The sequence below is a fragment of the Barbus barbus genome (genome assembly GCF_936440315.1).
Source record: "Barbus barbus genome assembly, chromosome: 4".
NCBI lineage: Eukaryota > Metazoa > Chordata > Actinopteri > Cypriniformes > Cyprinidae > Barbus > Barbus barbus.
The window spans coordinates 31,638,610-31,665,566 of NC_136732.1; the positions used below are offsets into that span (position 1 = coordinate 31,638,610).

Sequence of the window (26,957 nt, forward strand, 5' to 3'; positions counted from 1 at the left end):
GTGCTGGGTATAGAGTCATGCATGAATGCAGGGAAGCGGTGCCATGTCTGTTTGAGAAGTAATGCAAAGTGAATGCCCCTGCAAAACAAAGAAAATGTGAGCAGTTACATCAAGACTGTGCAAGCAAAGATTAGGTAACAAAACTCAAATAAAGCCTGCTATGAGAGATGCGCATGACCCCTCTTAACTTAACCCTGCAAACTCAATAGAAATCAAAAGGCTTCAATACTGAGGGAGACCATACCATTAGGGATAGTTCACCCAAAAATCAAAATTCAGTCATAATTTACTCAGCCTCCACTTGTTCCAAACCTGTATGAGTTTCTTTCTTCTGTTGAATGCAAAAGAAGATATTGTTGGAGAATGTTGAGAACTAAACAGTTGACAGTATCTGTTGACTTACAGTGGTACTCGAAACCCTTTGTAATTTTCTGCATAAAAACCAAAAAGATCATCAGTTTTTCACGCAAGTTCTGAAAGTTAACAAAGCGAACCCAATCAAACAAATGAGATGAAAATATGTACTTTGAAAATTGTTTATTCGGGAAAAATATCTAATATTACATATCTGTGAGTGGCAAAAGTATGTGAATCTTTAGGATTAGGAATTAATTTTAAAGTGAAATTACAGTCCATCTGTTCAGAGGTGTTTTCAATCAGTGGGATCATTATCAGGTGTTAGTGCGTGCCCTGTTTTATCTAAAGATCAGGGATTTATCAAAGACTGATCGTGAAGTGAATCAAGCATTAATAAAGGAGATCTCTGAGGATCTCAGAAAAGTTGTTGTTGCTCATCAGGCTGGAAAAGGTTACAAAACCATCTCTAAAGAGTTTGGACTCCATAAATCCACAGTCACACAGACTGAGAACAAATGGAAGAAATTCAAGACCACTGTTACCTTCCCCAGGAGTGGTCCTCCAACAAATGTCACTCCAAAAGCCGTGTAATAGTTCATGAGATTGCAAAGGTCCCCAGGGTAACTTCTAAACAACTAAAGCATTTCTCACACTGGCTAATGTTAAACCCTCTGATGGTTTTAATTTCTGTCCCCTATTGTTTTTTCTGGGGTCTCCAGAGACCCCAGACAATAACATTTAATTTTGTAACAAGATAATAGGTTTTTTTTTTTTTTACAAATGTAATTTTACTCTGTTTGTTAATGTTTTTACTCAACATGTGTGCAGTTTTTGGAGGATTTATGATATCTTTTAAATTTCTATAAATAAATAAATAAATATTTATTTAAATTACAAATTTACAAAAAAACAGCATTTGATGTAAAATTCACTTTATAAAAGGCCCAGATGTCTAACTTTCATTCATGGGGATAACATGGATCATTTTAAATGATTTAATGTAACATTTATACCCATTTTTTTGGAAAATGCAGTTTTAAAATAAAACAAAAAAATCACTTTAACCACTAGATGGCCATAAAGCTCCACTATATTTGCTATTTGAGAGACCTGAAAGATATCTTTTCACAAGTTGGATTCAGTTGGATTCATATCTAAATATTATAAAATCACAATTATGACAAAAATAAAATATTTTTTGTCAAAGTTTAGTATTTTTTGTACTGAAAAACCCCCAGTTTTTCAATAATGTTACATTATGATTAGAATCAAACCTGAACAAAATGTTACAAAGAGAAATGTTGGAGTCTTAAGATTTGATCATTTATTTCAATTATCTATTTTTAATATAATTCTACAATTTTAATCAACATTTCAGTTACTAACTGTAACAGAACAAAAATGAACAGAAATGAACAGTTATATTACATATGAACACATGAACTGAACAGCAATAACAAGTGAGCAAATAAAGCAGTAAAAAGATCAAATTTAGTAAAAGAAATCAGTAAATGGGGAAAAAATCAAACAACGAGGAACAATAAGTGTGTGTGTGAGAGAGAGTGTGTGAGTACACATTGTCGGTGTCAGTGTCACCACTTTATATTTGTGTTGGTTCTGCATTTTGGATGATTTTATTTGACAAATTATAGCCTTACAAATGTGTGTGTGTGTGTGTGTGTTTGTGTGTGTGTGTGTGTGTGTGAGTGTGCACATTTTCAATGTGTCAGTGTCACCAATTTATTTTTGTGGTGGTACTGCATTTTGGACGATTTTATTTTACAAATGATAAGAGAACAGTTTTTATAGTCTCAAAAATGTGTTCCTCTATATGTGTGTGTGTGTGTGTGTGTTGTGAGCAATATAATTTAGCATTGTGGATGTTTTTTGCATTGGTGGAAGTGTGCCACTTTATTTGTGCCATTTCTGTCGATGTGTTCTGCGTTGTTTCTGATTTTGATGATGAATTTTGTCTATTTTGATTGCGGGGTCTCCAGAGACCCCGAAAACCACAAGTGTCACAAATTTTGTCACGCTTACATAAAAATAGATATCATTCCAATTTATTTATTTTTTTGTAGATCTAGAAAGTGTTGAGAGCCGTAGAAGGTTTCATATCATTTGGACAAAGGGAACATTTTTTAAAAATTGAGCAAAGTCATTTGGGGTCAAAAAGACCCCGCAAACAATCAGAGGGTTTTAATGTTCATGAGTCCACCATCGGGAGAACACTGAACAACCATGTGCAAGGCACAGTTGCAAGAAGAAATCCACTTCTCTCCAAAAAGAACATTGCTGCCCATCTGAAGTATGCTAAAGATCATGTGGACAAGCCAGGCTATTGGAGAAATGTTTTGTGGACGCATGAGACCAAAATAGAACTTTTTGGTTTAAATGAGAAGCGTTATGTTTGGAGAAAGAAAAACACTGCATTCCAGCATAAGAACCTTATCTCATCTGTGAAACATGGTGATGGTAGTATCATGGGTTGGTCCTGTTTTGCTGCATCTGGGCCAGGACATCTTGCTATCGTTGATGGAACAATTAATTCTGAATTATAATAGCAAATTCTAAAAGAAAATGTCAGTACATCTGTCCAGTAACTGAATCCCAAGAGAAAGTGGGTCAAGCAGGAAGTCAGCGACCCCAAGCACACAAGTTGTTCTACCAAAGAACGGTTGAAGAAGAACAAAGTTACTGTTTTGGAATGGCCAAGTCAAAGTCCAGACCTTATTCCAAGTGAAATGTTGTGGAAGAACTTGAAGGAAGAAGTTCAGGAGGAAACCCACCAACATCACAGAGTTGAAGCAGTATTGTAATGAGGAATGGGCTAAAATTCCAACAAGCTATTGCAGGACTGATCAGCGGTTAGCTGCAGTTATTGCTGCAGGGGGTCACACCAGATCCTGAAAGCAAAGATTCATACTTTTGCTACTGTCGTGGCACAAAGAGGTTGTCGCTCGTCTGGATCTCAGTTGGTGCAATTAGAAAGGCTCAAAACAGCAGAGTTTCAAATGTGAAAGAAAAGACTTTATTATAACAAAACAACAAAGCCGAGAACGCAGCCGCCACATCAACTGCCTCTGAGTTTTCAAGTGTTGGTACATCAACTTATATACCTTTCTCTTATCTATGTTAGAACCTTCTATTTTTTTTTATTTGCTATACCTGGTCGGTTTGCCACCATTATCTCATAGCCCACTTTGTTTATTATCTAATTGTGGAATATGGCTGCCGTTGCTCTTTTTAAAAAAAAACATGCATAACCTTTATTATCTTGAGGTGACTCAACTGTCAACGGTCTTAGTTTTACATATTCTTCAAATATGGTATGGAAATTTCCAACTAGCTCTCCCTCTGAGTGCATCTCATATGAACTCACTGCACATAGACAGGCATTCATTCTCAGGCTATTTTAACACAGTATTTAGTATATTAATAAAAATAAAAAATTGCTTCCATGATTTACATTTTCTTGTTAGTATAACCTATATTCTACGGCAAAATTATACAATACTACTCACAGAAATGTAACACTTCATCGTTCTTCTCAGTTAATAAATGACAGAGTAATGTATTTTTGTCTCATTTGTTTGATTGGATTGTCTTTGTCTATTTTAAGGACTTGTGTGAAAATCTGATGATGTTTTGGGTCATATAAAATAAGATGCTTCACAATGCCATAGAAGAACCTTTTTTGTCTAAATGGTTCCATAAAGAACCTTGGTCCCACTTTATATTAGGTGGCCTTAACTACTATGTACTTACATTTAAATAAATAATTTGATACAATGCACTTATTGTGTCCATGCATGTTTTTACATTGCACTTATATTTTTTAAAATACCTATATGTAGTTACATCTGTAATTAATTTCTATAATTACCTTTATAATTACACTGTTGACCTATCCCTTACACCTTAACCCACCTTTAAACCTACCCATACCACCAAACCTGTCCCTAACCTTACCCCTATCCCACCTCAATAGCAGCAAAAGTGTTTTACAATACAATATGACCACAATAAGTACATTGTACTTATTTTTTGATGTAAGTACATAGTAGTTAAGGCCACCTAATATAAAGTGTGACCAGAACCTTTAACATCTAAAGAACGTTTCTGTTTCACAAAAGGTTCTTTGTGGCAAAAGAAGGTTCTTCAGATTAAGAACGAGGTGATTCTTTAAAAAACCTTTAAAGAAATGGTTATCCGATGGCATCACTGTGAAGAACCTTTTTAAGCACCTTTATTTAGAGTGTATAGACAATTCTAAAGGGATCACAAGCTTTCAGGCACCACTGTAGTATTTATTTATTTATTTAACACTAATGTCTGCTCTGCACTAGGGCCCTTGGGTGCACCTGGGCCATAATATTTTATATCTCAATCAAAGACGTGGTGAATTGGGTATTTTAAGACGGGAAAACATTTCATTATGTTTCCGAGCAACCCTCTGACTCTAAAATGTGTTCCTGCTAACAGAATCCCTATGGGACATCGACGTCAAGGGCCTGCAAAAACATCTCCACCCGCAGGCTGGTGCTTTATCTTTAACTGGGCAAAATTCATTGGAATGTTTTTTTTATGAGTTTTTGTATATGCTTACACAATTACGTGTCTAGCCAAACTGAGGAGAACAGTTAATGTAGATTAAAATCAAGCAGCTAAGCAATTTAGAGGAAAATAAGAGACGACCTTCATTACTCTACTACACTAAACCCATGCTAGTTGAGTAAAACCTGAAAATAAACAAGCAGCAAATGGTAAAAAGAGAAACAAGCATTAGAAAGAATAATAATAATAAACATTATTGGCACGGCGGTTCTATTCTAATTTCGAACAGTTCGTTTAAAAGAACCGGTTCAAATACTCAGCGACTCTTTGCAGTCAAGAAGGGTCCTCATATATGCTCTCTACATTCAGTGTTCAGAATGAACGAACCAATAAGCTCCATTGTAAAATACAACGTTAAAAAGATGTTACTGTATAAACTAAATGTCATTTGCATTTAAATTACAATACTAAATAAAAAATATAAAATGTATTTACAAATAAAGCTATCATACAATCATCTAAGTTAGGTCAAATTGCTGTTATTCGGCAGCTTTAATATTAGTCGCTCAATCAGTGAAATAAAAGTCCCTTTGGTTCCCCACTATCCCCCACTCCGGTTCTCAGTTAGGGTTCATTTCGAGTGGGACATGTCAGAAAGATCCGTTATTAGTCCCATTCGTGAAAGAATCGAAACTAATTCACTGAAAAGATTCGACTCATAAGAACCATTCATTCACAAAACGTGCATTGCTACTCACTACCTTTCGTGGCGGGACTTATATTGTTTAAAGAAACGGAAATATACTAAGCTGACCGGTAGTTACGACACGTTCGGCATTCTGTTTAAGAAAGCAGTCCAGGTGGGTTGTTTTAAAAAATATATTTAGTTTTGTCGGGAGGACGCAACGCAAACAACTCGCGGGCTCCGTTTGGAATTTGTTATGGCAAGCGCCAGAGTCCATGGGTTTTCCAAACGCGTTGTGCATGCTTGTATGGTGATAGAAAACGTGCTGGTTTAGTAAGCAATACGGATTGTACCTTGCTTAAACTTTTCATTGTTTCAATTATTTGATTCTGGGTCGTCACCGTCGAATGTAGCTAGCGTTTCAGAGGAAAGGCCATTTATCATTAGTGCAGCTAGAAGCGTCGCTAACGCTTTTTAACCAGAGAGCTGGTTGTTGCTATACTTCCACGTCTTTTCCGGGTTGTTTGTTTCATTCAGTGTAGATGTGTTTATGAATAAAAAGCACAGGATTGTCTTCGATGCAGTTGTCTGTATTATAGCTATGATTGAATCTTGGTTGCTGTTTAATCTGAAACGAAGGACACGTGTTTTCTTTGAGGGTTCTAAAGGAACTAATGCTTTATTCCATCTCTAATTTGTTTGGTTTTTATCATGAAATGTAACCGCTGATCATTCGAAATGAATTGAGCTTTACATCGTTCTTCTTAGGTATGAAAAGGTCCAGATATGAGGACGACTCTGCAACATTACCAGAAAGCGGGCAGAAGGCTAATAAGCTTCCTCGATCTGAGGCAAGTTTGTCGGTTGAATGTTTTCTCCCAGAATAGTAATGAAATGTAAAAGGATTTGATAAGTTTCTGTAACCTTGTTTTTGAATTTGAAAGACTGTTTCATTCTCTTTCAGATCACGAGCTCTTGAATATGTAAATATGTATTCACTCTCTAAAAAAAGGGAGTGTTTTCCATCAATTGAATTAAGTTCAGTACTGTCAAAACAATCAGCAAACAAAAATGTCAAATTCAATATATCACAAAATGTGCACCAGCCTTTTTCAGGTAACTGATATAAAATAAACGTAGGCATCTAGGGCAAAAAGCATTCTGGAAAATGTCAGGTCATGTGCATAGTCCATAAAATTAAAGCTAATTTATTTAAAGTTTGTCATTGATATAAAGGTGGTCAGATCTGTTACTGACCGTACACTATTCTACTTATTACATGGCTACTTTTGAAATTGACTTATTGTATTATTATTATTATTATTTTAATGTTACAAAGTAACTCATACAGGTTCATTCACCCAAAAATGAAAAATCTGTCATTTACTCACCCATAAGCTGTTCTGATCCTGTATGAGTTTGTTTGTTTCTTTATGACATTAAAAAACACATTTTGAGTAATGCTAGTAACCAAACAGTTAATGGTCCCCATTGACTTCCACAGTATGGATAAACTGTCATAGTATGTCATAGATTTTCCTTTAGGGTTTATAAGGGGGGTTTTCCATTTATGAGTAAAATGAAGCCTGTGGTAAACATAACATGATGATACTTTGACGCTTTGTTCCACAATGTAAATTAAACGCATCCGTGTCCAAAACACAAATTTTGAAGCAGTCATGTTCGTTGTTATTTTTAATAAGTAACTAGATAAGAATGTTTGCTGTGCAAGTGTGTGCAATTTATATTGTGACTGGCCTTGCAGCCAAACAAAACATGCAAAAATTAGAGTATTAATTTACATGTTCTTTATCTGCAATCCATGTATTTGTTACCTTAACTTAAATTCATTATTGAATGGTGTACAAACCAGCTGTACACTGTATATTTCCAGAACTGCATATGATCTCACCCCGTTCGTAACCTGTTTATTGATAGATCGAAAAGATCATTTCAGATAAAGTTGTGACCGCAGTCGAGCAGTCTGACTACAAGATGAAGAATCTGATGGAGCGAATCGGTGAGGTGAATGGTGAACCCAGATATGATGCCAGAATCAAGAAACTGGAAGTAAGAGACCAACTTTCCCATTTCTGTGGACTTTAATATACTAATATAACTAAATATATTTAGTATAATAATCCATATTACTGTAGGGCCAGTATATTAAGACCACCATACACATTTTCTGTGTTAAATCAGTTGGTTTTTTTTTGTTGTTGTTCTTTTGCAGGCTCATGTAAGGAAGATAAAACGAAGGGGAGATGCAGTATTTGCATATATCAGAAAGTTCAGATCCTTAGAGATTTCTCCGAGTCAGGTATGAGCTATATGATGAGATTTATTTGTAGAACCAAGGTTTGATAATGATAATACTAAGACATTTATGAAGCTGACTTCTATTATTGTAGTTGTGTAACTCATCACTGTTGTTTTCCCAATTTTTTTTTGAACAGTCTCCTCCTTCTGTTAGTCATCCTTCTGTGCAGCCACAGCGATGCATCTCTCCAGCTGAAACAATAACCAATACATTCAGGTATTCTAAAGTATTTTAGACCTATAACAAACTTCATTCATAATACACCACTGGCACCAATAAAGTAAAATATTACCTTTTGAAGGGGCTTTCGGTGTTAATTTAGCTGTGGATCTGTTAGGGATGTAACGATTACCGGTTTGACGATAAATCATGATAAAATTCCCCGCGGTTAGTATTACCGTTTCATATTTTAATTATCATTAAAACCGTATTCGATTACCGTGATTTAAACAACTCGCGATACATAAATACTCTCCGGCATAAAGCAGAGTTTTCAGTAACAGTCTCACGTGCGCACAGCAGCACAGTAGTTTCGTTCTGAGTGAAAATAGGGCGGAAAAGCTGAGAGGTTTTAAAAGAGTGCTAAGGGAATTATACAAATTAATATATCAATGAATTAATTATATGAATGTACCTCTGAAGGTTTGGACTGTCTTCAGAAACGATTTGATGGCATTTTGTTCTCATCTTCGCTCCATGTAATACCTAAAGGAAGTGTTCGCGGAGTTCACAGGAATCAGCTGTAATTCAGCTTTTCCGTATAAAGCGCCACCTGCTGCCAGAGACTGGATTTACAGACACTTATTTACATTCAGTCTGTGTGCAGTTTCTGTCTGGCCAAAAAATTGACCAAATTTGCATGACCTGCTGTAAATTTTAACCGGTTGATGAAAAACAAACTTATGTACATTTAAACAATTCAGATATGCTATATAGAATTATTTATGGAGCAGATAAAATACATATAATCATTTATTAATTATCATTTTAATTTAACCCTTTTCTTTAAAGGCTGAAATGTGTGGTCTACCTTTATGTTAAACTTTTTCAAAGCTTTATTTGAACATTTACATTATTTATTTGAACATGCTATTAAACTGTTGTCAGTCAAGTTGTCATTTAAAATCCAGACCTCATTGGTAATGTTATTGTTTTAGTGATTATGCAAACAAAAAGTCATTTTATTTGCTGTTTGTTGATTTTTAAGTATGAAACTTGGTGAAGTGATTTATGTTTCGGTACTTTTTGAACATCTCCAGCACATTTTAACAATACCGTGATAATACTGATAACCGTGATAATTTTGGTCACTATAATCGTGATTAGAAATTTTCATACCGTTACATCCCTAGGATCTGTATATGCTTTAATGCTGCAGACTGATGCCTTTCAACTTGAAAATGATGCAGAAGGAGTGAGCCTGCTGTTTGAATGACAATCGCTAAAATATTCCATTTACTGTTTAATCAGAAGATATTCTAATAGAATGATCAAAGTTAAATCATCTCAGTGTTCCCCTGTGGACCTTTTTCTTTTCGGTGGGTTGTTTTTAATTCAGTAATGATTCAAGGCTGCATTCTTGGCACCTTTCCATTTCTTTCCCTGATGTGCCGTATGCCAAGTGGCATTTCTTCACTTTCATGTGTGGCTGTTGTAGCCTTATAAACTAGTGTGGTTCACTGAAGAGGCGTTCATTGCTGCTTAATGTTTGTGTTTCAAGGCCAACAAAGCATACTCGTTCAAACCAATGATTACAGCTATTTGTTATCCTAGCCATCTGCTTAACTGTTGAATTACCACAATCACAATTCACTGTAAGAACTCAAATGCGATGGACTTGGTTTTTCTGTCCCCAAATTTGTTTGAAAATTTTCCCACAAAAGTTCTTAATACAAGATCATTGCCATATAGTGATTTAATTGTGCTAATAATAGAGAGATTAAAATTTTTAATAATAAAATCAGCCCAAATATTGCTCTGTTGGATTGATCTGCTAGAGATGCAGCAATATTAACAAAGTCCCATTATGATTTCTTTTGTTTTTTACATTTTCAACTTCCTTGACTAGTGTGTAATGTTGTTTTGCATGAAAAAGATCTGCAAAGTCCACTCCAAGGGGGAGGTATTCTCTACATCAGTAAGCACTCTTTCTAAACTCCCTCAAACACTTCGATTATAGTCCTGAGTTTTATACTGGGAATTTATACATCACAATATCTCTCGTCTAAATAATTCCCACCCAGGGCATACATCAGAATATAAGAGGGAGCGAGGCCTGGTTGATTTGTGTTAGTTGTGTATTATCACCATGTCCAAGAGACGCTGATTCACAGATCTAATATATTTATACGTGTTCGGCTGTTAATGCTCACAGACATAACCGACTGTGTTTATGTGAACTTTGTGAGTTTTTGACATAACCTTGAGTGCATTTGACAGTTGATGTGAAGTTGACTTTCTCGGGACACCTGAGATTTATATTACGTCTTGTAAAAAGGGGCATAATAGGACCTCTTAAATGTATGACCTATATCATTAAGCCAATATAAAAAAAAAAAAAAAAAAGTAAACCGTGCTATTAAATTAGTGTTTTTAAAGATTAATTTGAAGTGAGTATTGAGCGATCAAATTGTAAAAATAGGGCATTTGTGAATGGACAACTAATATCCCCAAAAAATATTTTTTAATTGTTTTAATATTTCATTTAGATGTCTTGTTGGAGTGCAGAATTCTCATTTTTATTTATTTTATTTTTTTAAACCAGAAGTTCAGTCAATGGAGGGTGTTTCAGTGACAATGCATCAGTGTCATCAGCAGGTCTTGTTGCTATTTTCATAATTTATTCAAACCTCAGCAATGCCAAATATTTATACTGTGATGCATTAAAATGATTGTTTTTGCACTAACAGGCAATGATTGTGACATTACTACACTGAGAAGACCAAAGAAAGGGTTCTGGCAGAGTTTGGTAAAGGTTTCTTTCAATGCCTTCTCATTATCAATCATTACTTGGCTTTTGTTTATTCCTGGAGTATTTGTATAGTTTTGTGATTATGTGGCTCATGTGATAACATGATCAGACCATGCTGGGGACTGTAGATTACCATTGTTCATATCTACTTCAAAGGGATAAAATGTTCTCTCTTCATTTCAGCGGCCTAAGAATCAATTTGTTGACCTTACAGAAGACAGAGGTATTTAATCATGAATAAAATGATTTTGTAATCAATGCTCTGTTGTATAGACTGTATGGTGGGCTGTATTATGTGTTTTTGTTCTGGTTCAGCAGCCAGACTGAATGAAGAGAGCCTGGTTACCCAACCATCAGATCAGGTACACCATCGTTCTCTCACTCAGGTTTCTCTCATTTCTAAATGTGCATTTTCACACTGTTTTGTTTGCACATTTGTGCCCTGCAGAAATCGGAACCTTCAAGACAGGAGCAATCAAAACCCTCAAGCACACCGCCTATAGCTATTAAAGGTATGATGCCAATGAATTTATCTAATTTGTTTTTGTTATTTTGTTTTTTTCTAAAATTTTGGTTAATGCCAAACCAAACAAATTGAAAACAATTCTTTAAGTCTTAATTTATTGTCATTTTATTTAATGAACAGAAGAAAAACAAAGTGTTACGGAGGAGGACTGTGTCAGTTCTTCAGTTCAGTTGGAAGAGGTATGCTAATGTTTTGTATGTGCTACTATATCGATAAGTTTATATCAAAACAGCCATAAGATTTTGGTTTCTACCTTTCCTTCATAGGAGGACTGGCACTCCAAACTCCATTCGTTCCCAGAGACTCCGTTTCCTAAAGAGCTTCCGGTTGTAGCTGCCTCTTGCAACTTGCCCCAGAAGCCAGTGGTGAAACTAGCTCGGATTGGAAGCGCACAAGAACTAGGTATCGCGTGGAACGTGGATCGGAAAGATCCCCATGTAGCCGAGATGGATTGCTACTACATTTACGTTTCCCATGAACAAAAAAACGGCACTTTTTCAGGATGGAAGTGCCTTGGAGAGATCAAAGCCATGCCTCTTCCTATGGCCTGCAAGGTGTCAGACTGCAAAGGAGATAAACGACTGTGCTTCATCGTTGTGGGGAAGGATATATTTGGCCGTTATGGGCCATACAGTGACATACGCACTGTTGCATCAGGACAAATATGATTTTGGCAACATTTCTTCAGTGTGTTGAAACTTTGGTTCATATAAGGTTTGAAGGAGTATGAATGTGACTCTTTCTACTGTAATTTAGAGTATTTCATTTTTTAAGATTTGAATTTCTTAAAAGATGCTAAGTTGGGTACAAATAAAAGTTAAAGCAGCTTTTTTTTTTTCCCTCAATTTTTGTATTTCTAGGGGGGTTTTTTTCTTTCTCTAAATATTTGTTTTTTATTTATTTTTTTTTATTATTATCGGAGAGCCCAGAAAGTCATTACACTTATATGAATCTCACTAACACAAAATTATTAAGAAAGAAGCTGGTGGCTGATATTGTTTTATTGGTTATAAAGTTACAATCTGATTTCACTTGTCTCTGGTCTTCATAATATGAGGTCTTCAGTGGTATGAGTCAAGAAAGCAATCACTAGCCACAATAGACAGTGATTGTGAACGTCTGATGTAAGCGGCAGAAAACATAGATATTTGTTTCCTGTAACGACTACATTTGAGGATGCTGCTGCAGAAATGAAACCTGGCTAACACCACATGACTACATTACTTTAAACGAGTCTACACCCCAAGAGTACAGTTACAAACATGAACCGCGTCCAAAAGGTAAAGGGGGAGGTGCTGCCACAATATATATTTTCAGTATTTCTCAGAGGTCGGGTTTCAAGTATAATTCATTCGAAGTAATGGTGCTTCATATAATGTTATCCAAAGAAACAAGTGCTAATAATAAATCCTGTGCGATGTTTGTACTGGCTACTGTATACAGGCCACCAGGGCACCATACAGACTTTATTAAAGAATTTACTGATTTTCTATCTGAGGTAGTGCTGGCTGCAGATAAAGTCTTAATTGCTGGTGATTTTAATATCCATGTTGATAATGAAAGAGATTTGTTGGGATCAGCATTTATAGACATTCTAAACTCCATTGGTGTTAAACAACACATTTCAGGACCTACTCATTGTCGAAATCATACTCTAGATTTAATACTGTCATATGGAATTGATGACAGTGGAGTTGAAATATTGCAGCAGAGCAATGATATCTCAGATCATTATCTAGTTTCGTGTATATTCCATATGGCTAAAGCTGTAAAGCCAACTACTTGTTACAAATATGGTAGAACCATCACTTCATTGAGCCTGATGAAGACCTGAGGGTCGAAACGTTGCTGTTAATAAATTAATTTGGAGCAGCTATTTTCAGTGTGCGGACTTCTCTCCTTTTTCTTTGTTCAAGTTCCTCAGTTGTCCTGCACCTGAGCCCGATCTGGGTGGTTGGGATGTGCACGCCTGTTTGACTTTTTTGATTCTGCACAGAACCATCACTTCTACCACAAAAGACTACTTTATAAATAATCTTCCTGATTTATTTAGTATTGCTTGGCGGGAAAGTACCCTATCCTACAGAAAAGCATTCTTTTAGAAGAAAACAAACACAACCCCAAGTATTTATTTAATACAGTGGCTAAATTAACAAAAAATATAACAACAGCAGGTGCAGACATTACCCAGCAGCACAGTAGTAATGACTTACTTTACTTCTATTAGAGATAAAATTGTAACCATGCAGCTGTCAGCCACAGTATCGCATCAGATAGTGCACAGTAGATGCCCTGAGGAACAATTCCACTCATTCTCTTCTATTGGAAATGAAGAATTGTATAAACTTGTTAAATCATCTAAACCAACAACCTATATTTTAGACCTTGTTCCATCTAAGCTCCTAAAAGTGGTGCTTCCAGAAGTAATAGATCCTCTTCTGAATATTATTAACTCACCATTGTCATTAGGATATGTCCCAAAAAACCTTCAAATTGGCTGTTATTAAGCCTCTCATTAAAAACCACAACTTGACCCCAAATAATTAATTAATTACAGACCGATCTCGAATCTCCCTTTTCTGTCAAAGATATTAGAAAAGGTAGTATCATCACAACTATGTTCCTTCTTAGAGAAAAATTATATATGTGAGGATTTCCAGTCAGGATTTAGACCATACCATAGTACTGAGACTGTTCTCATTAGAGTTACAAACGACCTGCTTTTATCACCTGCGGTGTTGGGAGTAATGCATTACAAAAGTAATGCATTACAGTAACGTATTACTTTTTGCTGTAACGCAGTAGTGTAAGGCATTACTAATCAATTTTCAGTAATATTTTACTCGGTACATGTTCAGTAACGTTTGCGTTACAACACACTGTTAGTCCCTTTCTTTTTTTTTTCGGGCTCCGACTTTTTTTATGTACCTAGGGCCGGGCTTCGGGCCAATATCACATCATAGTTCAGACGCGGACCGGTCCTCGGGCCTGTTTTAGACTTCTCCTTATCTTTATATTTTAGACATCCATCAATTATTGATGGAAAAAAAAATTGCCGCGCTGGTGGAAATAACATAACATTAATTTAAAGCTTTCTATATATATATTTATCATGTCTTTAAGGCATGTATTCACTGTCTTTAGGTTAATTTTTGTGAAGCGCTCCTGTTCAAGATAAAACGACATTTTGTTGATATTGTGAGTGCACACAAATAAAAGTAGACACTTTACAGTAACAAATGATGTATTACTCTTACCTTTATGAGCAAAAATTATGGCGTAAGTTGTTTCCATTGAAAAAAAATTGCAATTGATTGCGCTGGTGCCTCCATGTCCTGCGCTTTAGTTTCCACTCTCCCCACAAACTACTGGAGGCAGCGAGCATTTATCTAGGTTTAACGTTTAAACATTGTTATATGCTTGACCTGTTTTATTATATCTATATATTTTATTTTAGGCAAGTCATGATGATTTGAGAAGGCTAAACTGATCAAGCATAAGTTATGATCAGCCTGCCGGTCTGCCGCTGGCCACTTGGTCGTTACTTTAAGAAAGGAAAAACTTATTTAATGAAAAATAAAATGCTCCAAACTCTTTTTCTAAATGAACTTAATAAAAAACCGGAACAAAATATAAACACTTTGCCATTAGGGCAGGGCTCTAGTACATTTTGTCATTTTAGAATGTTAAGTTTGGGGGAAGTCGTGGCCTAATGGTTAGAGAGTCGGACTCGTAATCGAAAGGTTGCGAGTTCGAGCCCCCGGCCGGCAGGAATTGTAGGTGGGGGGAGGGAATGTCCAGCGCTCTCTCCACCCTCAATACCACGACTGAGGTGCCCTTGAGCAAGGCACCGAACCCGGGCGCTGCAGCATGGCTGCCCACTGCTCCGGGTGTGTGTTCACGGTGTGTGTGTGTGTGTGTGTGTGTGCATTTGTTCACTACTCACTGCTGTGTGTGTGCACTTGGATGGGTTAAACGCAGAGCACCAATTTCGAGTATGGGTCACCATACTTGACAATACGTCACGACTTTACTTCTGTAGATATTTTGGTGAAAGTAACTCAAAAGTAATACAGGAGTCATGTAACACATTACAATTCTGAGACAGTAATACTATAAGGTAAGGAATTACTTTTAAATAACAGTAACAAGTAATCTGTAATGAATTACAGTTTGGAAGTAACTTGCACAACACTGATCATCTGATCGTGGTTGTATCTCTCTATTAGTGCTACTGGATCTTAGTTTGACACTATCGACCACAACATTCTTTTAAATAGACTAGAAAATTATGTTGGCATTAAAGGATTCAAATCGTACTTATCTTACCGCCATCAATTTGTGGCAGTAAATGAAGAGGTATCATACCAATCACAAATGCAGTATGCAGTACCTCAAGGCTCAGTACTAGGCCCCTTACTTTTCACGCTTTACATGTTACCCTTGGGAGATATCATTAGGAAACACGGTGTTAGCTTTCACTCTTATGCTGATGATACCCAGCTCTATATTTCTTCGCGACCTGATGAAGCTTACCGATTTGCAAAACTAACAGAATGTATAGTTGATACCAAAAACTGGATGACTAGCAATTTCTTACTGCTAAATTCAGAAAAAACAGAGGTGTTAATTATTGGACCAAAAACTTTTGCATGTAATAACCTAGATCACTGTCTAATACTTGACGGCTGCTCTGTAAATTCTTCGTCATCAGCTAAGAACCTAGGCATACTTTTTGATAGCAATCTTTCCTTCGAAAAACATGTTTCTTGCATTTGCAAAATTGCATTTTTCCATCTTAAAAATATATCTAAATTACGACCTATGCTCTCAATGTCAAATGCTGAAACATTAATTCATGCATTCATGACCTCAAGGCTAGATTATTGTAATGCTTTATTGGGTGGTTGCTCTGCATGTTTAATAAACAAACTCCAGCAGCTAGAGTTCTTACTAGAACCAGGAAGTATGACCACATTAGCCCGGTTCTGTCAACACCGCACTGCCTCCCTATTAAACATTGTATACATTTTAAAGGGGTGGTTGATTGCGATTTCACTTTTTTCATTTTAAATAGTGTGTAATGTTGCTTTTGGTGCATGAACAGTATCTGCAAAGTTGCTGCGCTGAAAGTTCAACGTAAGCGGAGATATCGTCTTTTAAAAATCAGGAAGTTTAATGCCTACAAAAACGACTCAAATTGGACTACAACGAGATACTTCCCGGGTTTCATACGTAACAAACCCATAAATTTACATCAACCCTCCCTCCGGAACATACAAAAAGGGGGGCAAGGCCATGTTCTGCAGCTTTGTCGAAGAGGAAGAGTTACAGTGGAGAGCTGTAGCCATGCCGTCAAAAGTGTGTTATTTTCACCAGGCTGTCAGGTCTTCTGTGTTCGGCTTCCTACGGACGCTGTAGTTCGTCAACAATGGTTAAAATTTATGTTTGATTATGTTCCTGACAATTACAATCGTAACTTAGCTCTCTGTGCTGCGCATTTTACGGAAGACAGCTTCCAAAATCTACATGAGTTCAATGCCGGATTCAACCAGAAACTATTACTAAAACATGGAGCAGTTCCAACTTTAAAACCAGAGGCAGCAGTTGTTGGGCCACAACCTGTAAGTAAGATTTAATCATTTTAAATGTATTTGCATGTATAATTTCAGACGTAATGTTTTAGTTTTATCAAGGAAGTAAACAAATGCCAACGCTGGCTTTAGTAGGCAGTTAGTTATGCTATTTTGTGTGTCTATGACAAACGTGTACAAACATTTTGGACCCGAATTTGTAATTATGTACTAATTTTGTAAATGTATTTTCCATGTATACTTTATGACGTAATTTTTCATGTAATTACTTAGTCATGTATTCAGTTATATTAAACGTTTAATCAGGAGAAAACCGTATCTCAAAAGCTAACAAACAGCAGTAGCATTTTCAAGTAACAGCATATCGAAATTCTTTGAGAGAATAATAATACAAAAAAAAATGGACCATTCAGAAACGTTTTGTAAGAGCCATGTTTGCGGAGGTTCTGCTTGACTCTCTTCATTACCGCTTTCTGGGTCTGATTCTGGCTCAAACTGACACGGCAATATTGACACCATTATTTACATTTGACCGGAGCACATGCAACTGTCGCCCGTAAAGGTAATGGGCGTGAAGTGTCCGGACAATGTGCAGTACTCAGTTTAGCCAATCACAACACACCGGCCCAATTAACCAATCTGAGCCCATTGCTTGTTTCTGAGGGAGTGGTTTCATAGAATCAGGAAGTCAACCGGTCGTTCAAATGACAGAGGAGAAAGCGGCTTACAATAAAGGTGAAATTTATGAAAAATAAGGCATTTTTTAACAAGCGAAACACGAAGACATGTTATTGCACCCCATAAACACAATCAAGCAAAGAAAAAAGGCAGTAAACCACCCCTTTAAGATCTTGCTAATTACCTGTAAGGCCCTGAATGGTTTGGCACCTCAGTATTTGAGTGAGCTCTTATCGCATTATAGTCCTTCACGTCCGCTGCAATGTCAAAACTCTGGCCATTTGATAATACCTAGAATATCAAAATCAATGCGGGCGGGAGATCGTTTTCCTATTTAGCGCCCAAACTCTGGAACAATCTACCTAACACTTTTCGGGAAGCAGACACACTCTGTCAGTTTAAATCTAAGACCCATCTCTTTAAACTGGTTTACACATAATACACTATCGCCTTTCTATAATTCAAATCCGTTAAAGGATTGTTAGGCTGCATTAATTAGGTCAACCGGAACCGGGAACACTTCCCAAAACACCCTGATGTACTTGTTACATCATTAGAAGAATGGCATCTACGCTAATATTAGTCTGTTTCTTTCTTATTCTGAGGTCACTGTAGCCACCCAGATCCAGACTGTATTCAGATCAGATGGTCACTGCAGCCACCCGGATCCAGTCCGTATCCAGATCAGATGGTGGATCAGCACCTAGAGATGACCTCTACAGCCAGGACACCTAGATGAGCCCCAGAGACTGATCCCCAGTGAAGACCCTGTCTCCAAGACGGCCATCAGGACAAGACCACAGGAACCAGATGAGTCCTTTGCACAATCTGATTCTGCTTTAGCCTTTAGCCATAACTTATGCTTGATCAGTTTAGCCTTCTCAAATCATCATGACTTGCCTAAAATAAAATATATAGATATAATAAAACAGGTCAAGCATATAACAATGTTTAAACGTTAAACCTAGATAAATGCCCGCTAGATTTAAACTGCTGATTTTGTCTGGCCAAAGGAGAATGACACTATTTCGCCAAACTATTTCCCCGTCTAAATACTGTAAAGCTGATATAAAGCCACCCATGTTGACCTCTGACTATAACAACAATAACTACAATAACATGTAAATGAAGTGGGCAAAAAAGGTAAATTTATAACTTCATATTTTGAAATGGGGAAATATCTGAACACATTTGAACAGTCTCGACTTCTTTTGAACGTTAGGCTTGAAAGTACTGTTCCACAACAATTTCATTTTGAAAACACTTATTCCCAACACTTTACAAAGTTTTCAATGTCACATAGACATTAAAATGTTCCACTAGATTATTATAATTAGTGACTTTGTTTTGCAAACTTTGTATCTTACATTAATGCTTGTCCTGTTAAAAAAAAAAAAAAAGTAATGCCTTAGATCATATTTACTGCCATATTATGAGATTGATTCAGCAGTATTTGCTGTGCATCAGAACAGAAAGAGTCGCAAACCGTTCGTTAATGTAAAATACATTTATTTGATTAAAAAAACAAAACAATATTGAGCCCTTGGTGGGGATCAGACTCCAGAAACAGACCTGACCTGAACAACTCAGCAGACATTTAAAAACAAAGCTGCCATTGTGGTTTCATTCCAATTACAAAAGCCTTCCCTAATATTCATTAAAACCTTCTGAAAATTAAGCATTAAACAAACATGTTCAGGCCTGTTGATATAATACTTCATTACAAAAAAATATTAACAGCAACAATGCAGTTAGTTTTAATAAACATATACAGCTTAACTTCACTTTCGCCTAAATAATATTAGCTAATTGCTTCTTATTCCATAGCAGATTTGAGGACGAAATGATTACATAAAGGAAAACTGAAACCATTGGTGTGCTTAACTGACACCATCATCTTAAGTTTATTTGCATGAATACGACATAAATCCCAAGTGCCCTAATCAAACAGAATGCCTAAAAGAACTACAAATCTGTACTTGTTAATAGTAATTTCAAATTAAATGCTGCAAACAAATACAAAAACATGCAATATAATTAGTCAACACTAAAAGACTATTTTACAAAAAAAAAAAAAACCTATACACAAGAACACATCGTGCCACTAATATTGATAATTTGTTCAGCTTCAAGTATGATATAGTGCTCAGCAAACTGGCAGCACAATATTTCATTCAGATTTAGTTTTGAATTACTTTTTCCCCAGGCACATGTAATGACCAGGAAACATCACACTAGCATGTTATTTACTACACACTAAGTGTTACATATAAGGTCAATTTCACATCATGCATTGTGTATGAATACATGTTGAGCCCATAGTGGTTCCACGTTATATATATGTCCTATTATATCTCCCACTCTTGTCTTTTTTCCATGCCCTATTTTACCTCTCTAAATCACAGCACTTCTTTTACTGGGCAGGTAGAGCTAAATTATACACAACAAGGTTAAAAAATGTGACATACTATGAATAAAATCTAAGTTTCCAGTATGTAGTGATTAATATTATAAGATCATCTACTTCATTCTAACTTTGGCAAGTATTTAATCTACATATAAAAACAAGTATCATTGCAAATAAAGTCTCTTGGCTAAGGCTGTAGCTGGTGGCAGCTAGTGAGGTGGTGTGTTGTGCTTTATTTGCGTTTTCTTAGCACTAGATACACCAAGCCGCTCAGCAGCATCATGGGGAACGCAACCCAGGCCACGACGAAGGAGTATCCGTATTCCCCATTCTTAAAATGATTGTCTTTGAAGTTTAAGTGCTCTGCTGTGTAGATGGAGGCACCGGTCATCACACAGAAAGCTGTGGAAGGGAAAAAAGGCCAATTTACAGTTGGTTGGTAGTATTTAAAGGGATAGTTCACCCATAAATGACAATTCTGTCATTAATTACTCACCCTCATGTTGTTCCGAACCCGTAAGACTTTTGTTCATCTTCTGAACACAAATTAAGATATTTTTGATGGAATCAGGGCTCTCAGACCCTCCATAGACAGCAACACAACTGACATGTTCAAGACCCAGAAAGGGAGTAAAGACATCATTAAAATAGTCCGTGTGAAATCAGTGGTTCGACCATAATTTTACGAAGCTACAAAAAATACTTTTTGTGCGCAAAGAAAAGAAAAATAAAGCCTTTATTCAACTATTTCTTCTCTTCCATGTCAGTCTTCGATGCGCTGGGTATAAATTTGCAAGTCATCCTCTGTTGAAATCTTCAGACATGTTTACGAATGATGATGTTTGCATGCATCTTCCTCTGCTTGTAAACTAAATGGCAACTCCTGCGTCAACAACACCAGACGCATGCGTCGTGGTACTCTCATGAATGCGCAGCGGAAAATGACACGGAAGAGAAGAAATTGTTGAATAAAGTCGTTATTTTTAGTTTTCTGACAAAATTCTCGTAGCTTCATAAAATTACGGTTGAACCACTGTTGTCACATGGACTATTTTAAGGATGTCCTTGCTACCTTTATGGGCCTTGTACTAACATGGTAGTACCTTGCTGTCTATGAAGGGTGAGAAAACTCTCGGATTTAATCAAAAATATGTCAATTTGTGTTCCGAAGATGAACGAAGGTCTTACTCATTTGAAACAACAACAGGGTGAGTAAGTAATGACAGAATTTCATTTTTGGGTGAACTCTCCCTTAACGGTTCACAGGCTATTACTTGACAGATAAAGATTCAACAAACAATACAATAAATACAAACATATTATAAAACTAAACTTTTTGTATACAAAAAAGATTTTCTAAAAGGAATATTTCACCCAAAAATACAAATCTGAGGTCACCCAAGATGAGTTTGTTTCCTTATTGTAATAGATTTGGAGAGATGTAGCATTACATCAGTTGCTCACTAATGGATCCTCTGCAGTGAATGGGTGCCGTCAGAATGAGAGTCCAAACAGCTGATAGAAACTTCACAATAATCCACACAACTCCAGTTCATCAATTAACTGCTTGTGAAGTGAAAAGCTGTTTGTTTGAAACAAAATCGAGGTGTTTTTGGTGCTGGTCAGAGGTTTGCATCTTGCTGTGTAGCATCTGTAATTCTGTGTCAAAGTCTCCTGAGGACAGTAAATTGTCAGAGCATCACCCCAGCTTTCTGGATGTTGTTGGTGATTTTACAGACACGTCTTTTAGGATTTATTTTCACAGCTTTTATGATTTGTCTGTCATCAACTACTGTTGTTTTCTCAGCCAATCAGGTAGTTGTTGGTTGCCGGTGTCGCAGGTGGTTTGTTTGAAACAAAATTGAGGTGTTTTAACGTTAATCCATTTTAATGCTCCTCATGTGAAAGTGGCTATATCACCTGTTGTCCTCTAACATCGCAGTCCATCAACATATTTGTTTAAAACTGTTTTTGAGTATTTTCGTTATGAATACAGGACTCGCGTTTTAGCTGGAAGAAATGGTTTGAAGTGGAAAATGACTAAAATAATGGATTTGTTTCTTACAAACATGCAGGATTTTGCTTCACAAAACATTAAGTGATGGACTGGAGTAGTGTGAATTACTTGTGGATTATAGTGATGTTCTTATCAGCTGTTTGAACTCTCATTCTGACGGCACCCATTCACTGCAGATGATCCATTAGTGAGCAACTGATGTAATGCTAAATTTCTCCAATTTTGATCTGAAGAAAAAATTTAATCATCCACATCTTGGATGATCTGAGGGTGAGTAAACTTTCAATTTTGTATGAACTATTTTTTAGATGTACTGGTGAAAAAAAATGGTTAAAGTTTTCCAGTGTCTGTCTTACAAAATAAGTCCTTCAAAAATGGGATTAACAGAATAGAAAGATGGCATGAAAATAACAGTACAAATACTTCAAGGTGCTTCAAGACCCCTCTTGACCTGAGATTTTGAGTAATGAATGACTCATTGTAAAAAAAAATTGCATAGTACATAGACAACAAGAAACAGCAATTATGCTGCTAACAATGATTCCAAACTATATACTGTGGACATGAACTCACCAGATAAGAGCTGGATGATAGCCGTGAAGACAAATCTCTCACCCTGCTTCAGACGGAAGAGCTGAAGGATGAAGACAAAGAAACTCACACAGCACAAGATAGTGGCCAGTATCATGGTGGCCTGGACAGTCTGAAGATAGGCTGATAAAGAGGAAGAGAACAAAGAGGCAATAAGTGTCTTCTTCTGGGCAGGATTTATCAATAAACAACTTTAAACAAAGCCATTAAAACAATCATTTATACTGTATGATATTTTGCTCTGACCAAAGTAAATGGTGGTTATATTTGACTTAGATTGTATGATATTCAAGGCTTACCTGCATCAGAAGTTGCACTGTTCGGTATATCATAACAGTCTGTGGAGTTGCAGTGATACCATAGATCTAAGGTGTAATCCCCTGAAACCCACCATACCTTGAAAAGATGGAAAATATATATTGACAGAATATAAACTCAGAGAAAAAAAAAAATGTCCCTTTTTCATGATACTTTGTCTTAAAGATCATTTTGTAAAATCTGAATAAGCTTTGCAGATTTTTATTAGAAAGCATATAATACATACATCCAGTACAGTGCCCTCCATAAGTACTGAAACAGTAATGACAAAATTGCTCTGTTGGCTGTGGAGTCAAGACATTTGCAAATATGATTAAAAGATGAATATGAGACAAAACTACAGAATGTCACATTTTATTATTAGCCGTTTCAACACATAAATGTTTTACCAAATAAAAAGAACAGCACTTTTAGAGTTCATCCCACTCATTGATGTGAGCATAAGTATTGGGACAGTTGAACATAAGGCAGATATAAAAGATTAAAATATATTATTTAGTGGCAGATCCCTTGCGCACAATCACAGCAGTGAGTCTGTGACCCATAGACATCACCAGACTCTTGGTCTCATCCTTTGAAATGATTTTCCCAGCCTTTAATGCAGCCAGTTCCAATTGTTGCTTGTTTTGGGGAGTTTCTGCCTTTACTCTCCTCTCCAGCTGGTGAAATTCATGTTCATTTGGATTTAAATCTGGATATTGACTTGGACAATCTAAGACTTTCCATTTCTTTGCCCTTATAAATTCCTTGACTGAACTGGCAGGGTGTTTTGGGTCATTGTCCTGATGCAATATGAAGCACTTCCCAATGAATCTGGTGGCATTTTCTTGAATATTGGTAGGCAAGATGGTTTTGTACCCTTCCAAATTCATTCTGCTACTGTCAACATACATTAAGTCATCAGTAAAGTCGAGAGGGCCTGTTCCAGAGAAAGCCATGCATGCCCATGCCACGACACCACCTTCACCATGTGTTACAGATGAGGCTGTATGCTTGGGATCATTGCAGTTCCCTTTTTTTCTCCTCATTTTTGCTTTCCCATCACTTAGATAAAGGTTCATCTTTGTCTCATCAGTCCATAAACACAGTTCCAAAACTCTTCTGGCTCACCTTTGTGCTTTTTTACAAACTGTAATCTTGCCTTTCTATTTTTGGTGCTGGTCAGAGGTTTGCATCTTGCTGTGTAGCATCTGTAATTCTGTGTCAAAGTCTCCTGAGGACAGTAAATTGTCAGAGCATCATCCCAGCTTTCTGGAAGTTGTTTTTGATTTTACAGACATGTCTTTTAGGATTCATTTTCACAGCTTTTATGATTTGTCTGTCATCAACTACTGTTGTTTTCTCAGCTGATCAGGTCGTTGTTGGTTGCTGGTGTCGCAGGTGGTTTCCAAACTCTTGATTTCTCCATGCCCTTTTGTTTTTGCTAGAGCTCTAATTGACTTCCTCTTTTCTTTTAGCATCCAAATTGCTTGCTTTTCACTCAAAGTTAGCTCCCTCGTCTTCATCCTGGTTTGTGTGTCATCATCGAATGCAAGATTCAGAATACAGAAGTAATGGATATAACTGATACGACACATTCACTGCTTTTAATATCTGAAGAATTAATGCAACAGGACACAGCTGATCACTTAGAAAGACCTGTGAGGCAACTGTTCCAATACTTATGCTCACATCAGATAGTGGGATGAAACTCTAAAAGTGCTGAACTTCTTAGCTGGTAAAACATCTGTGTTGAATCACCCAATAATAAAATGTGACATTCTGTAGTTTTGTCTCATATTCATCTTTTAATCATATTTGTAAATGTCTTGACTTCACAGCCAACAGAGCAATTTTGTCTTTACTGTTCCAATACTTTTGGAGGGCACTGTATATAGAAAAGTGTATTTCTAAAATAAAATTGTTCTAGCAGCAGTATATTTTATAGTATGTGCTGTTGTAGATCAACAGATTATTTGAGGTAACCTTAGCAGAAATTGTGCTAGATGAGTTAAGCTGGGTTTTGTGCTGAAATTCCTAACAATAACACTGAGAGGTAATAGTGCTTATAGCAGACAAATAAAAAATAAAAAAGACTGAAAAAGATCAACTTACATTTTTGATGGTTGCTATGAAGAGTAGTATTGCTGAAATGATGTGGAAGAGGATGATGAAGGTCAAAATAATCAACATGGTTGATGGTGGAACAGAAAATCAAAAGCAGGAGAATCTGGAGGGGAAAAGGAATAAACAAGAATATTATAAAATCCTGTTAAATTAATACAAAGCTGAGACTGGGAATGGGAACTGCTGCTTTCTGCTTCACTTGGTGGGAAAACCATGTGCCCATTCGAACAGCCTCTTATTATGCACTTTGACCTTGGAAGTACTTATCCACAAGTATTTGTTTTTTACACCAATGACAAGAAATCAAAAGATAAACATAATTTTTTTAATTATTTGTTAACACTTTACAGGTTCCTGTTAACTTAGTTAAGTAAATTACATGAGTTAACAATGACAAATACCCCCAAACATGTAACAATCTTAAATGTAAATTTGAAATTATTACCAATCCTACCAGAATCTGTTAATATTATGTAATGGACCTGAGTTAACAATGAACAGATGTATTTTGTATTTATGTAAACAAAGATGAATAAATACTTGTGCATTGCTCATTTTAAAATTAATGTTCGCTAATACATTAACTAACATTAATTAATGGGTTATTTTTGTGAAGTGTTAGCAATTAATTATATTATTAGTTCCCCATTTCCGTTTTGCACACTTGATAAACCTTGCATCAATAATGTTTAACCCAGCAAATTAAAATCAAATAAATGTCACACAGATTAAAACATGCAAAACAATACAAACCATTTGATAAAATGTTTTTAGCGTGATTCGAGTTTAAGAAGCTACATTTATGATTTTGTCCGATTTTATTGATCATTCAAGTAGATGAGAGCCAAGTCTAAAACCTCACACAGGTTTCGCTGAACAACGCAGTCAGCTTCTACTTACGTCACACACGTGAGCCTCAGAGTCAGCTGCTAATTTAGCTTCCCATGATTCACTGCACTACAGCCACATACAGACAGCCTATACATCTCAGCCTGCACCACAGCCGCTCCGGGCCATTTATGAATGGCTTTTTTTCCTCCTTCACCTTGTATACTGGAGGTGAGAAACCCATTTTTTGCTCTGAAGTGCTTTAATGCTCAGTACTTGAGGATACAATAAATTTTTAAAAAGACACCCCAAGGACTATATCACCCCAGCACTATGTCTGTAAAATACATGTCGCAAAAACCATATGTGGTGAACATGGTTTTATCTATTTGCTAGGATTCAAAATCCTTTACATTTACATCATTTTATTTAAGACACTTAGCAATGTTAACTAGATACACAAACAGAACTGTAAACTCTGAAATACAAGACTAGTTTACGCAAGGCTTACTGCAGCAGGAACAGACGTATGACTGAAGGATTTAACAGATGTAGTGTCCAGAAAATATAACAAAAATCTCTCGGGGTTTTCTTGGTAATAAAAAAGGATACAGAAAGAGGTAACTGAACATAGTAAAAGAAAACAATAATATAATCAGCAGTTAAAGATTGTTTTCCTCCTTTAAAGTCTTCCTCATTTAATCTGTTTCCTTAATATAGAGCTTATACACAACCAGATAATCAGTAATACTATCTTAATTAAGATGAAGCTGTTTTGCTCCAGGTGTATGAATCTGAGCTGAGGTGGCACCATTGAGCCAAGATGTGAAAACTCTCTACAATTATTAAGAAGCATCAAGTAGGGAATATTTATTTATTTGTTTATTTATTTATCTATCTGACATCCCCACTCACTTATAGAAAACACCTGGACATCCTGCTGAACGTCTCCTTTGGTGTCAAAGACAGGAAGTCATACAGGTTTGGTTGTACTAAAAGAGA

At 36.3% G+C, this 26,957-nt stretch overlaps 2 protein-coding genes across 10 annotated transcripts in view; one reads left to right on the forward strand and one right to left on the reverse strand.

Moving 5' to 3' along the window:
• Nucleotides 1-5,627: 5,627 nt before the first annotated feature.
• On the forward strand, nucleotides 5,628-13,291 carry LOC306864710 (uncharacterized protein). Of its 9 annotated transcripts, none has more exons than XM_079408880.1 (12): nucleotides 5,628-5,774; nucleotides 6,368-6,450; nucleotides 7,538-7,669; nucleotides 7,833-7,919; nucleotides 8,056-8,135; nucleotides 10,684-10,736; nucleotides 10,829-10,887; nucleotides 11,074-11,113; nucleotides 11,206-11,252; nucleotides 11,339-11,402; nucleotides 11,537-11,595; nucleotides 11,683-13,291. In XM_079408880.1, the coding sequence occupies exons 2-12, from the start codon at nucleotides 6,370-6,372 to the stop codon at nucleotides 12,082-12,084; spliced, it is 1,104 nt and encodes a 367-aa protein (XP_079265006.1). In that variant the 5' UTR covers nucleotides 5,628-5,774; nucleotides 6,368-6,369; the 3' UTR covers nucleotides 12,085-13,291. The 9 variants fall into 9 exon arrangements, with proteins under 9 accessions (XP_079265006.1, XP_079265004.1, XP_079265009.1 ...); XM_079408878.1 differs by having other exon boundaries at nucleotides 5,631-5,774; nucleotides 6,368-6,469; XM_079408883.1 differs by having other exon boundaries at nucleotides 5,631-5,774; nucleotides 6,368-6,469; nucleotides 11,209-11,252; nucleotides 11,683-13,285.
• Nucleotides 13,292-19,182: 5,891 nt separating this feature from the next.
• Nucleotides 19,183-26,957, reverse strand: part of LOC306866131 (epithelial membrane protein 2-like) — a 28,110-nt gene continuing 20,335 nt past the window's right edge. The window contains exons 2-5 of the mRNA XM_079411161.1: nucleotides 25,116-25,230; nucleotides 23,003-23,099; nucleotides 22,686-22,826; nucleotides 19,183-20,497 (exon numbers count right to left, since the gene is read on the reverse strand). Of these exons, the coding sequence (XP_079267287.1) occupies nucleotides 20,328-20,497; nucleotides 22,686-22,826; nucleotides 23,003-23,099; nucleotides 25,116-25,193 (486 nt within the window). The 5' untranslated portion in view covers nucleotides 25,194-25,230 and the 3' untranslated portion in view covers nucleotides 19,183-20,327. The remainder of the gene's footprint in view (nucleotides 20,498-22,685; nucleotides 22,827-23,002; nucleotides 23,100-25,115; nucleotides 25,231-26,957) is intronic.

Excerpts from the sequence above, each read along its gene's own strand:
- LOC306864710 (XM_079408878.1), top strand. The coding sequence starts at position 6,386 with ATGAGGACGACTCTGCAACATTACCAGAAAGCGGGCAGAAGGCTAATA. Across the intron at positions 10,737-10,828 it reads TGCATCAGTGTCATCAGCAG|GCAATGATTGTGACATTACT; the intron begins GTCTTGTTGCTA and ends TTGCACTAACAG. Across the intron at positions 11,114-11,205 it reads TGACCTTACAGAAGACAGAG|CAGCCAGACTGAATGAAGAG; the intron begins GTATTTAATCAT and ends GTTCTGGTTCAG.